Source organism: Osmia lignaria, chromosome 5, assembly GCF_051020975.1.
Source record: "Osmia lignaria lignaria isolate PbOS001 chromosome 5, iyOsmLign1, whole genome shotgun sequence".
Classification (NCBI taxonomy): domain Eukaryota; kingdom Metazoa; phylum Arthropoda; class Insecta; order Hymenoptera; family Megachilidae; genus Osmia; species Osmia lignaria.
In genome coordinates this window covers 5861367-5873088 of record NC_135036.1, presented here as the reverse complement: position 1 = coordinate 5873088, position 11722 = coordinate 5861367, and the positions used below count along the sequence as shown (strand labels likewise).

At 29.3% G+C, this 11722-nt stretch overlaps 3 protein-coding genes across 4 annotated transcripts; 2 read left to right on the top strand and 1 right to left on the bottom strand.

Moving 5' to 3' along the window:
• The first annotated feature begins 50 nt into the window (after positions 1–50).
• l(3)07882 (Nucleolar protein 14 homolog l(3)07882) lies at positions 51–3943 on the top strand. Of its 2 annotated transcripts, none has more exons than XM_034332134.2 (6): positions 51–190; positions 345–2232; positions 2311–2440; positions 2511–2675; positions 2759–3267; positions 3342–3943. In XM_034332134.2, exons 2-6 carry the CDS (start codon positions 560–562, stop codon positions 3586–3588), a joined length of 2724 nt encoding a protein of 907 aa, XP_034188025.2. In that variant the 5' UTR covers positions 51–190; positions 345–559; the 3' UTR covers positions 3589–3943. The 2 variants fall into 2 exon arrangements, 1 of the variants encoding a protein (XP_034188025.2); XR_004582250.2 differs by lacking the exon at positions 51–190 and having other exon boundaries at positions 348–2232; positions 3342–3706; positions 3776–3943.
• On the bottom strand, positions 3936–6222 carry LOC117607902 (uncharacterized). Its single transcript, XM_034332141.2, has 4 exons — positions 6010–6222; positions 5486–5939; positions 5166–5417; positions 3936–5091 (listed from the first exon to the last, which is right to left on the bottom strand). The coding sequence occupies exons 1-4, from the start codon at positions 6195–6197 to the stop codon at positions 4009–4011; spliced, it is 1977 nt and encodes a 658-aa protein (XP_034188032.2). The 5' UTR covers positions 6198–6222; the 3' UTR covers positions 3936–4008.
• A 3843-nt stretch (positions 6223–10065) lies between these two features.
• Positions 10066–11522, top strand: LOC117607870 (uncharacterized). Its single transcript, XM_034332073.2, has 3 exons — positions 10066–10288; positions 10376–10596; positions 10659–11522. Exons 2-3 carry the CDS (start codon positions 10378–10380, stop codon positions 11484–11486), a joined length of 1047 nt encoding a protein of 348 aa, XP_034187964.2. The 5' UTR covers positions 10066–10288; positions 10376–10377; the 3' UTR covers positions 11487–11522.
• The last annotated feature ends 200 nt before the right edge of the window (positions 11523–11722 follow it).

The following is an 11722-nucleotide window of genomic DNA, read 5'->3' as shown; positions in this document are numbered from 1 at the left end:
ATGAAACAACAATCATTAGATATTAAATGAAAACTTTTTAATTATAAATTTCTAAACTTAAAATAATAATATAATACGATGCTAATATGATCGCTTTCGAAACGTACTGTTTACCATAACCACAGACGAAGTTTATGTCTGGGATAGTGTTTCAGCCCATTTCAGCCAGACTCAATAAGTCAAAGATATTGTATGTATATTTACATTATACACGTGGGTAGCGGTAAAACATTGAATAGATAAGAGAAATTTGTCAAAACAAAAGTTTAATATTAATTACCACTTCTATAAAAAGCTATTTGGTATAACTTATAATAATATAAAAGTATATTTGTTTTTTCAAGATCTCAACTTGGTATCCATTTTCTTAGAAAGGAGGTTATGGATTAAAGCAGAGTAATTCTTAGCATATAATAAAAGAAATAATAATATAATTACGATGACAGTATATTCCATAACAGTAACATAAGTTGTCAAAACGTAATAATAATTTTTAACACAAAGATTTAAGCCCATGTGTTGTAATACTTTGTAAGTGTTTAAAGAATTGAAATTAAAAATGGTCAAAACAAAGAAGTTATTATCAGAGATTTCTCACCAAAAGCGTAATCAGCAGAATAAGAAAAGCCTGAATCCATTTGAAGTGCACATAAATAAAGATAAACAAAATGTTTTGGGAAAAAGAAGTAAAACTGATAGAGGACTTCCAGGAATTTCACGTGCAAAAGCAATTAATAAACGTAAAGGAACGCTTCTTCAGGAGTATAAATTAAAGAACAAAGATAATCTATTTTTGGATAAGCGTATAGGTGAGAAAAATGTTGCCATGAACGAAGAAGAGAAGGCAATAGCTAGATTTGCAGCAGAACGTGTGAAAGCCCATAAGAAAAAAAGTATTTACAATTTAAATGATGAGGAAATATTAACGCACAGAGGACAAACCTTAGAAGAAATTGAAAAATTTGATGATCCAAAGAGTGATGATGAATTCAGTGAAGATGAAAATACAACTGGAAAATTACATGATAAATTTGTTGGAGAGGCTCATTTCGGTGGTGGAATTTTATCAAAATCAGACTCCCAAAAATCTAGAAAAGATATCATAGATGAACTTATAGCTGAATCAAAGAAACGAAAAGCTGAGAAGCAGAAGATACGCGAACAAACTATAGACTTAACAGAAAAACTTGATTCTGAATGGAGAGATCTTCTTCCAATTATATCAACTGCTAATAAGAATATTGAAGAGACAGTTGAAAAAACAAAAGCTGATGATTATGACATTGCTGTACGTGAATTGAAATATGAAGCCAAAGGTATGCCATCAGATAAATTAAAATCTGAAGATGAAATAATAAAAGAGGAGAAGGAGAAGCTAGAGGCTCTTGAATCAGACCGTTTAGCAAGAATGAAAGGATTGGTAAGTGATTCAAATAGTGAAATCAAACACAAATCTGCGGATGATCTTGATGATGGTTTTGAATTAGAAACTGTAGAAGATGAAACAGTAAATGATGAAGTTAATTCAAACAAAAATTCAGAAAAGAATTCAAATAACGAAGATGCTAGTGATATGAGTGATACTGAAGATAATGATAACGATGATGACAATGATAATAACAGTGATGCTGATGATTCAATTTCCAATAATGATAAAGAAGAAATTGGAAATGAAGAGTCAGATGCTGTTGAAATGAATGGCATTGTTAAAAAAGAAACAGATACTGAGAATTCTGTTGAAAGTGAATTGGATGAAAATTCAAATGTAGAAAAATTTGAAAGTTCTGAAGAAGACAATCTATCAGATTTAAAAGAGTCAGAATCTTCTAGCGAAGATGAAACTGATACTGAAATTACCTCAAAAGAGAAATTAACTCTGAAGTCAGAAAATGATACAAAAGTTCTCAAACTGAATGACCAAACCAGAGAACAAGAGATTAGAGATGACCTTTTAAAAAGAAAAGAAATCATGGAAAATGCAAGAAAAGAATTACCTTATACCTACAAAATACCAGAAAGTTTTGAGGAATTGCAAGAATTATTACATAATCGTAATCCTGACTATCAGTCGCTTATTGTAGATCGTATTATTAAATGCAACCACTGGTCTCTAGATAATAAAAATAAAGAAAAATTATCAAACTTATTTTTATTACTATTACAACACTTAAATGACTGTGCTGTCGAGGATGATGTTGAAAGCGTGATCAAATGTTTTCAAATTATTGATAGGTAATACATAATTAATAATCATTATCGGTAAGATTTTATTCATCATTATTTAAATTTAATAATATATGTTTTTTCCAGACTGTCCCCTTTCTTATACGATCTTGCACATGTAGATCCACAAAATACTAAAAATGTTATGCAGGCAATAATTAAAGAAAAGCACGAAGAGTTTGAGAAAAACAAAAAGAGATATCCTAGTTTAGACACGGTACGTTTAATTTTTAATTACACTATACAAATCAAATTACGAGTTTATAATAAACATTTTTTTCTTTCAGCTTATTTTCTTCAAATTAGTTTCTTTAATATTTCCAACGTCTGACTATAGACATCCTGTTACCACTCCTTGTTTAATATTTATGTCTCAAATATTATTCAGATGTCGTATTAAAAACAAAGTGGATGTCTCAAAAGGTCTTTTTATATGCACACTTATTTTGGAGGTAATGTAACAGTGATCTACTAATCTTTTTAATGTAATGTATGAATATAATGTTACAATATAATGTATTCATTATATTTACAGTATACGGTACTAAGCAAAAGATTTGCTCCATCTGTAATCAATTTCTTACGTGGAGTAATATACGTATCTACGCCTAAACACCTGATTCAAGGAATAAAAATGATACCACCGTTTAAAACAGCAGGAGAGTTGAGTAACTTATTAATCCTTTACGAGGACAAAACTGATTTAGATATCGAGCCAAATACCACATCTATGAAAGCAAGCGATTTAACAGACGGAGAGATGGACGATGAATTTAAGATAAGAGCTCTTCTAACGGCTGTGAATTTATTAAACGAATTTAAAAACCATCTGGAACAACTTGACGCTGTGTATTCTATATTCGAGCCGGTTGTTAAATTACTCAAGCCGAATAGCTATGATAAGTATCCGCAAAGTGTGAGGAAGTCTGTTAAACAATTGCGAAAAGATTTGAAAGCATTGAAGAATAAGAAACTAGAATATATTGTGCTTGAAAAGAAGAAGCCAAAACCATTGAGATTGTACGAGCCTCGAATTGAAGCAGTGTATGTAATAGTTTCAGATAAAACTCGACAGTTTCATTGATATGTTTTATGTTAATTGGTAAATCATTTTTCAGGTATGACGGTAAGAAACACAGGACCACATCTAAGGTGAAAGCAGAACGGGAAAAATTATTACATAAATACAAGAAGGAAATGAAAGGTGCTATGCGTGAAATACGAAGGGACAGGGCTTTCCTGGCGAAACTACAAATAAAGGAACAAATTAAAAACGACGAAGAACGGAAACGCAAAGTTAGAGAAATCTTTGGTGACGCTGCTATGCAGCAGAATGAATTAAAGAAGTTGAAAAGGAAGAAGTAACAATTGTAGAATAAGTATATCTCCTACACACACATTAGTGTATCTTAAATATTAACATCTCGTAGAGGAAATACAAATAATTTGGAGTAAAATAACGCGAAATCTCGACGACATTAAGGTAATCATAATCGCTATATTAGCGTTTTATGAGATTCTTATAATTTTCAAATTTAATCAAATGTTTTAGAACTTCAACATTTCCAGACAATGATACAAGCTTCCTTACATTTTTCATTCATCTTTAATATAATGCAGCTTATATTTTTAATATAATTGTATTATACAGACTACAATTATTTTTAGGTAATAAAATGTACATAAACGATTCGAATATAATAAATGATTTGTACAAGTCGTTTGTTGCTATTTATATACATAAATTGAATTTCTTTTATGAAAACGTGACAATTAAATATACATTTATTTTGTATATTTAATTGTAACTTTTTTCTTCATATACTCTGGTAAAATTAAACAGCTATTTTCAAGATTATCGAATACATTGTTACTCAAAATTTGGGGATGGAAGAGGTGAGAAGTATCGTTTATAATTTGACATGAAGATTTAGATTGATTCTTTGAATAAATTAAAAAATACCACCTATCAAAGTATTCTTTCAGAATTTCGAAATTTGTAAATGATCTCGTTAATACGTTTTCCAATTGCATATCATATTCATCATCAATACTGTGAAGAGAATTTCTTAAAATTTCTTTCAACCCTTCACGTAGTAAAAATTTTTTATGGAGTTCTTTTGCCATTTCAATATGACTTTTCATTTCTAGTTTTCTTGCAACATATTGTTTCCATGATACGATACACTTTCTCATAATTTTATGTTCTATCATGGAAATCACCAAGGACTCTTTTTTACGTACAACAAGAACATCTTTCAATTTATCATGCCAACGAAGAATAAATTTTTTCAACAGAAAACCTGTAGCTACTGCATACAAATTCTGTTTATGAAGCATTTTTATTTTATATTGCTGAGAAAAATCTTTCCAATGGAAGAAATATTTACGAGTTAAATTTAATTCACAAAATTGCATAGCTTGACTTAATTTTTGCTTCTCTTGTACAGCAGCACAAAGCGCTAGCCTCCATCTTTCTATGTAAATATATTGCAGTTTCTGAATAATATTTTTACTTTTATCATCTAAATAATGCAATTTAATTCGTTTCTCCTTTTTATAAATAGCATAACTATGAAGTTTTCTTACAACTTTAATAGCTAAATTCTTTTTATAGAAGTTCTGTGACATAAATACTTTTCTTCTTTTGCATTTCTTTGTAAATACATATAAACGCCAATTGCTCAATACTTGAAGTTTTTTTTTACTTTCAAATATGCTTTGAATTTTACATATTCTTACAGCATTTTCTATCCTTTTATTGTACCAACATTGCCACGCAGTAAATGCCTTTTGCATTAGTTTAAAATTGTAAAATGTTATGGCATTTTCTTGTGCCATTTTATCAGCAATAGATTCATTTACATTCTATTATAGAAGAAAAGCAAAATTTAATAAGAAATATGAATGCAAAATTTAAATTAATTTTATAAAAACCATACCATAATGAATTGTTTGAAATATTGTTTCAATAATTTCTTTTTATAATATGTTTGAATATATTCTTCAATATTTAATTTTTGTAGTTTAATTTTGTAATATCTCTTCCAAGCACAAAAGTATCTTAATAATAATTTATTATTATGAAACACAATTGCATTATTTATTTTATCTTTCAATGATGTGAATTCACAGAAACTAATCCAAGCTGCCATATATTTTTTTAAGATACCTTTGGTATAAAATTTATATGCCTACATTAGAATTTTATAAATTAGGATGCAAACAATTATTATTCAAATGTTAATGTTACTATACATACTCTATCCTGCATTGCTTTCTTTTGTCTCTGTTGCATTACATATATTTTCCAATTAAAAATACATTTCTTCAAGAAATGTATATTATAAAATGTAACAGCTTTCTCTAATAATATTTTCTTTCTATTTTTGATTGAAATATACTTAAGCCAGAATGTAAAATATTGCTTTAACAAAGTTTTAGTATAATGTTTCTCTGCTTTCATGTAATTTACAGAAGGTGCAATATTATTAGAGTAATTATTTGTAGATAAAACAATGTGCTGCCATTTTAATAATACATTTTTTGATAATATATTTAACACCATTTTCTGTAACTTCTTGTTATAATAATAGTTTGCTTTATACATGTCTCTTCTTGTATGTAATTTGTGAATAACATAAATTTTCCAACGTTCAAAAACATTTCTCAAAATCCTTCTATTATGAAAATTAATATGTGATCTCTGAATAATGCTACATAAATAAGGATGGATCAATTTTGTATGATTCTATTATTTTCAAAATTTGAATTTAGGATTCTTACTTTTTACAGTCTTGGATATCAGTACCTGTAACACCTGATACATCATTTTTGTAAATTGTATTTTGCATGATTTTTAACACATTGTTATATTTGTTTAAAGGGTTTTGTGATGCAGTATTTTTAAACCAATAATGTAACGATTGTAATTCTAAATCGTACATATAGTTTTTGTTAACTATCCTTTCCATTATTGTATCAAATTATATAGCAAATACATACTACTATTAAACAAAGCTTTTAGTTACTTCATTTTCATTAACTGAAGTATGTCTCGTATAAAATTAAAATAAAGCGATATGTATTTATTTCTTTATTTAAAAAAATAATTGACATCCAAGTTGAAAATATTAGTTTTTATTTCGAACTATTAACAAACATATTTCGAAGCTTTTAAACCAGCAAGACTTTTTCTGTGATATTTGCTATATACTGATATTTTAAAAAATTTTGTTATAGAATATGAATAAATTGAACAGGTATCTGACTAGACACCTGTTGATACCTCATAATATAATGTTGGCTATTCGATACCACAATACTAATAAAGAATTTGGATCATACTTATAACACCTTAAAACTTATTCAAAACAAATAAATTCCTCAATGACCCCACGATAACTCTCGATGGTCTCTTACATTAATTACAAGGTCCCTACTGTATGTACTTGCTATCCTAATGTTGCACTCGTCAGAATGGAAAATGAAGTTAATAAAATAATGAAGAAAACTTGATTTAAAAAAAAGGATAACACAATACGCGAGCAAAGGAAAAGAAAATTCCCGTGTGCACCCTTACCTAAAGTATAACAGCACCCTTCCCTATTCGCGATTATACAGAAAAGAGAATTAACATAGCAATCTCAAAACCATTTAAGGAAATAAATGAGAACATAAGATATGATTTATATGCGAAATCAATAAGAAAATAATTCTCTAAAATAAAATAATAAATTGAAGAAAAAAGAGGGAAATAAGAAACCCGAATTCTATAATTCAATAGAAGCTTAGTAGACTTAGTAAACTCGTCAAATTTCGAGCTTAATATGTACTTGAGGAAATTGCTCATGCTTTTTAAAAATATCTGCAAAAGACATGCAAAAAAAAGAAAAGAAAACAAATTAGCAAGCATAGTGACATTAAAATGACTCTCCATCCGAAGATGGACAGCCATTGATAGTTCCCCTCTTCTGTGGCAAATTTTGCCGGGGCTCTTCAGCGTGTAGCCTCTTCCTTCTTCGGCAATAGTCTCAAAAAAATCACTCGCAAAAATTGTACTTGCTTCGTAAAAAGAAGCAACACAAAGTAAGTTTAATTTTACTTCACTGCACTTTGATACTTCATTTTTGCAATCGGGTCTAATACCACGACTGCGACTTACAAACTAAGGCTTGGCCTTAAGAAAAATCAAGAGAATGTTAAATTAATTAATTAATTTGCATTCTCATTTTTTCTCTCGATTTTTTGTTTTCCAACCCCAGATACAAGCTTCTCACGTATTGGAGGAGAATACGAAGAGAAACATGAAAGCTTGCTCTGGCCCTGCCTACTTATAAACTAAACTCATTCACACCAGAAGTAAACTACCTGCCTGCCTATTGCTATATTTAAAAAGGGTAAAAAGCATTCTCACAAAAATTCACTCCACGATTCTCACACATACCACTCGGGTGCAAAAATGCCTATACCTAGAGAAAACGTCCCGGGACGCCTCCGTCACCCGAGTTCAATTCAACATTCACACTCTAAAAATCATACCTTTTTGCTGAAATCGACTGACAATTAATAGCAAACATTGTACAAAAATTAATATATTTTATTTTCATATTCTATTGAATATCTAATGTAATATGTATGAGTTGTAATAATTTTTCAATTTATTCTCGATAAGTATTTTCTAATTATATGGTAATATTATAGCAAATTAATGTTTTTAATAAACGATAGAAATCCCACGTCCTAACCACACACACACACATGTGGAACTTATATCGTGTATGGTTCATTATGTTTGTCAGCCGCCAAAATATATTTTAGAACTAAACCTTGTCCACCGCCCTCCACCCACGCGAGTACATCTAAGTACCCGAATGAGCTTTGGGCATAAAATGAACAAGGCCAATGGTAATTTCCACCTACCAGTTTTCTTCATGTGTGCTGAAATGCCTGAGCTAAAACGTATGATTAGTACAAGGTGATACATTGATATTTTAACTTTATTAAAAAAAAGAATATCATTAAAATAATATGAATAAAATTGAAGAACGTTTCAATATCAAGAGCAATTTCAATATCAAAATAAATAATCTAAACAATCAAAGTTATTCATAATGATTACTTTGATATCGAAATCTGCTCGACGCGAAATAATTTCTTGTACATGTAGAAAAGAAAATGTATTCTGAAATCGGAGGGTCATCCGACTTCTCTACATTTTTAAACTCGAAATAAGTGTATATAAATATGTACAAGAAAACCCTAGCCTGAGCTAAGAAATAAAACACAGAAAAACAATTTGCACGATTATCATTGTATAAAATGATACAATGATATTCGTGAGTCACTATGCTCGCTCAAAAGATAAACATTACAACCGATCCCCGTGTCGATTCGGACCATTCGTCCTACGACATGATGGGGACCGGAGGAACCATAAAACATGCGACTCACCGATCGTTGACTTGCACCACTGCACTCGCCACGCATCTTGGAGCTTGATCCACGATTGATCCATGATTGACCCACGATTGATCCATGATTGACCCATGATTGTTGATTCCCTGCTGTGGCACGATCAAGATTGGACAGCTCGTCTTTTGGTACCCTCAATGGTTAAAGCACTCTTCTGAAACAGAAACAATAACAAACGATTAAGGAACTCAGTTCGTATTTTGTTTACACATGTTACAGTTAACGTGTACGAATTCATTCATGCAAACGTGCAAACATGCAATATACAATTATTTATATTTTTCTAAAATAAAAAATTTGCCATAACCATACCATAAAACAAAGTAATACATTTGCAAATATTTTCCAAAATACATAACTAACAACTCCATAAAACCCTATAAAACATTTACAAAATCATGCAAAAGCACATAGCTAACAACAACACTAGAACCCCATAAAACGTTTTTAAAATTTTGGAAACACACATAGCTACCAATACCATAAAATATTTGCAAAAATATGTCAAAACACATAAATAATTACACCATAGAATACACTAATAAATGTGCTATCATATAAGGGAACACAAGACACATGGGGAACCACGCCATAAAATGTGTTAATAAATTCCCATAGGTATGCGTGAACACATAATAAAAAACACTAAGCACATGCATTATCACTATAATTAGTCTATAAATGAACACGTGCTATAATAATCCAAACGTGGACTCTTACCGATATATGTTTGACGCGTAGATCCGCATCCCTCGCCGGTCGCGATAAGACTGAATACGTATGACCTCGCTGTAGGTCGTACAGGTAACGACGTGCCCGACCAACCGTAACGTTCCGCTTTACCGCCAGGACCTTGATACGAATTTTAAATTGTTCTATTAAAATTTATTTCGTTACAATTTTTTATTTTACAATTGATTATTAACTATATTATTGTTATATCTATTAAAATTTTCTATTTCTATTACCTTTACACCTGAATATCTTGTATAATCATGTTTAATTATTATTATTATTACAATTGATTTTGGTATAATTTTTAATTTCTACAATAATGTATTAAATAAAAATTTGTCAAAAATCGAACAGTTATTGAATGTTATACACACTATAGTAATAAAAGTTACAACTTTTACAGTTTATTCTTTTAGCAAAGCACATGAAACGAATACGAATTTGTTAAACAATTATTTTAATAATTCTTCGGTCCCATGGTATATTTTAAATAATTTCTACGAAATAAAAATTGGGGGGTCAAAATTGTCTTATCATATCTATGCGTGCCCCTGTGAATTGTGGTAAAATACACACGACTGTCATACCGACTGTACTCTATGCAAACCTGACCTCACCTGTGGGGTCTCTGGGACCCCCAAAATCATAACAACAATGACATATCCTGTCTTTTTATATCTGTAGCAATTTCTAGCAGTATATGTATTGAATTATCAGGATCAAAGTTAATCAAAATATATTTATTCAGCATTTATTATAATTAGAAGAAACTAACATAACTAAGGGTATATGTATAATACAGTTCAAGAAGTGAGATTAACAAAATTTATTTTCATCAATTAACAATATAATCTTAGTAAGTGTAATTAAAGATTTTTTAATTTTAATCGAAATTGCATTATTACTTTCTGTGATATTTAAATAATTATTTCACGATATTAAGGTATGGATAAAAGGATTCTGAAAGCAATATTATGCAGCTGTGAAAGTGTCACAAAAGATCTTGAAAAATCAAAGGATTTCCAAAAATTATTACAAGATGACCAGTTTCTACCAACATCTAATGGTATATTTAATGCAGCGTGTGTATCATTAACAAAGTTACTCTCTTACAAAGTTTCAAAGGAAGCATATCAACGTTATACTGTCCGTCTTCATGTGATTGTATGTACTTTTGTAATTAGACAAGATTTATTATATTACTTTGATAACTAATTTTTTTTCAGAGTGCTCTAAGAGATTGGTGTAGGATCAATGAAGCTCTTCAAAATTTCAAAATATTCACAGATCAAAAGAAAACATTAACATTTCTCAACAGTTTGGTAGAAAAGTATATAACAGATGATATCTTAGATACATGTGATTCAAGTGACGACCTATTACCATTAACCAGTGCTTTAATGTGTCTAGCATCTACAAATTCATATTATAATTATTACATAGAAAAACTACTTCTAAAACTTGTGGAATTGGAATCCTGTGATCAAAGTGACTATTTGTTATGTTATGCTGTACAGAAGGATGCTAATTTCAATCTGAATTTTTCAACGATAGAAAGTATATATAATTCCCAAAGATGTAAATTAATAGAACAACCACTAGTGGAAGAGTTCATGTTATGTACAGATTTAAATAAAGATGTTAATATAGATAATTCAGAGAGTATCAATTTGTTAAGTCAATTGTATGAGTTTGCTAGTAAATCTACATGTATTTTTCTACTCGTATGTGCCTTTCTAAAAGAATTATTTATACAATTGGATTATGCCTCCACAGTTATGAATTTTATACAAAAAGTGTTGAAACACATTAAAGACTGCTGTGAAAATCAAGACAATGACATTCTAGATCTTTACCCAAGAAACTTACAATCAATTATAATTTTACTGCAAATACAACCAGAGTATCATACAACTGATTCTAAAAGTTCAACTTTAAGAACATTAGAAAGCATTTATTTTGAAGACAAGCACAGCGTAATAACTTTGTTGTTGCATTTTCCTCAATGGTTAAAATTATTTGGAGAACTATTCTTAAATTCAAATAATATTTAATAAAATTATGTATATGTGATAGATTTATGTAAACTTAAAATACTCATATCAAGATATTGTTTTAAATGTATAATTTTTAAATGTATTAGTATATCTGAAATATATAACATTAAAATTAAGATGTGAAAGTTATAGTATCAAAAGAAAATACCTTTATTAAATTATTGGTTAAGTGCATAATATAAATTTAATGGTTTTGAACAGAATGTGATAACTAACTTAAGTTGTTATTCACA

Excerpts from the sequence above, each read along its gene's own strand:
- LOC117607870 (XM_034332073.2), top strand. The coding sequence starts at position 10,378 with ATGGATAAAAGGATTCTGAAAGCAATATTATGCAGCTGTGAAAGTGTC. Across the intron at positions 10,597-10,658 it reads CTGTCCGTCTTCATGTGATT|AGTGCTCTAAGAGATTGGTG; the intron begins GTATGTACTTTT and ends ATTTTTTTTCAG.
- LOC117607902 (XM_034332141.2), bottom strand. The coding sequence starts at position 6,197 with ATGGAAAGGATAGTTAACAAAAACTATATGTACGATTTAGAATTACAA. Across the intron at positions 5,940-6,009 it reads GATATCCAAGACTGTAAAAA|CATTATTCAGAGATCACATA; the intron begins GTAAGAATCCTA and ends TTATTTATGTAG. Across the intron at positions 5,092-5,165 it reads ATTTCAAACAATTCATTATG|AATGTAAATGAATCTATTGC; the intron begins GTATGGTTTTTA and ends CTTCTATAATAG.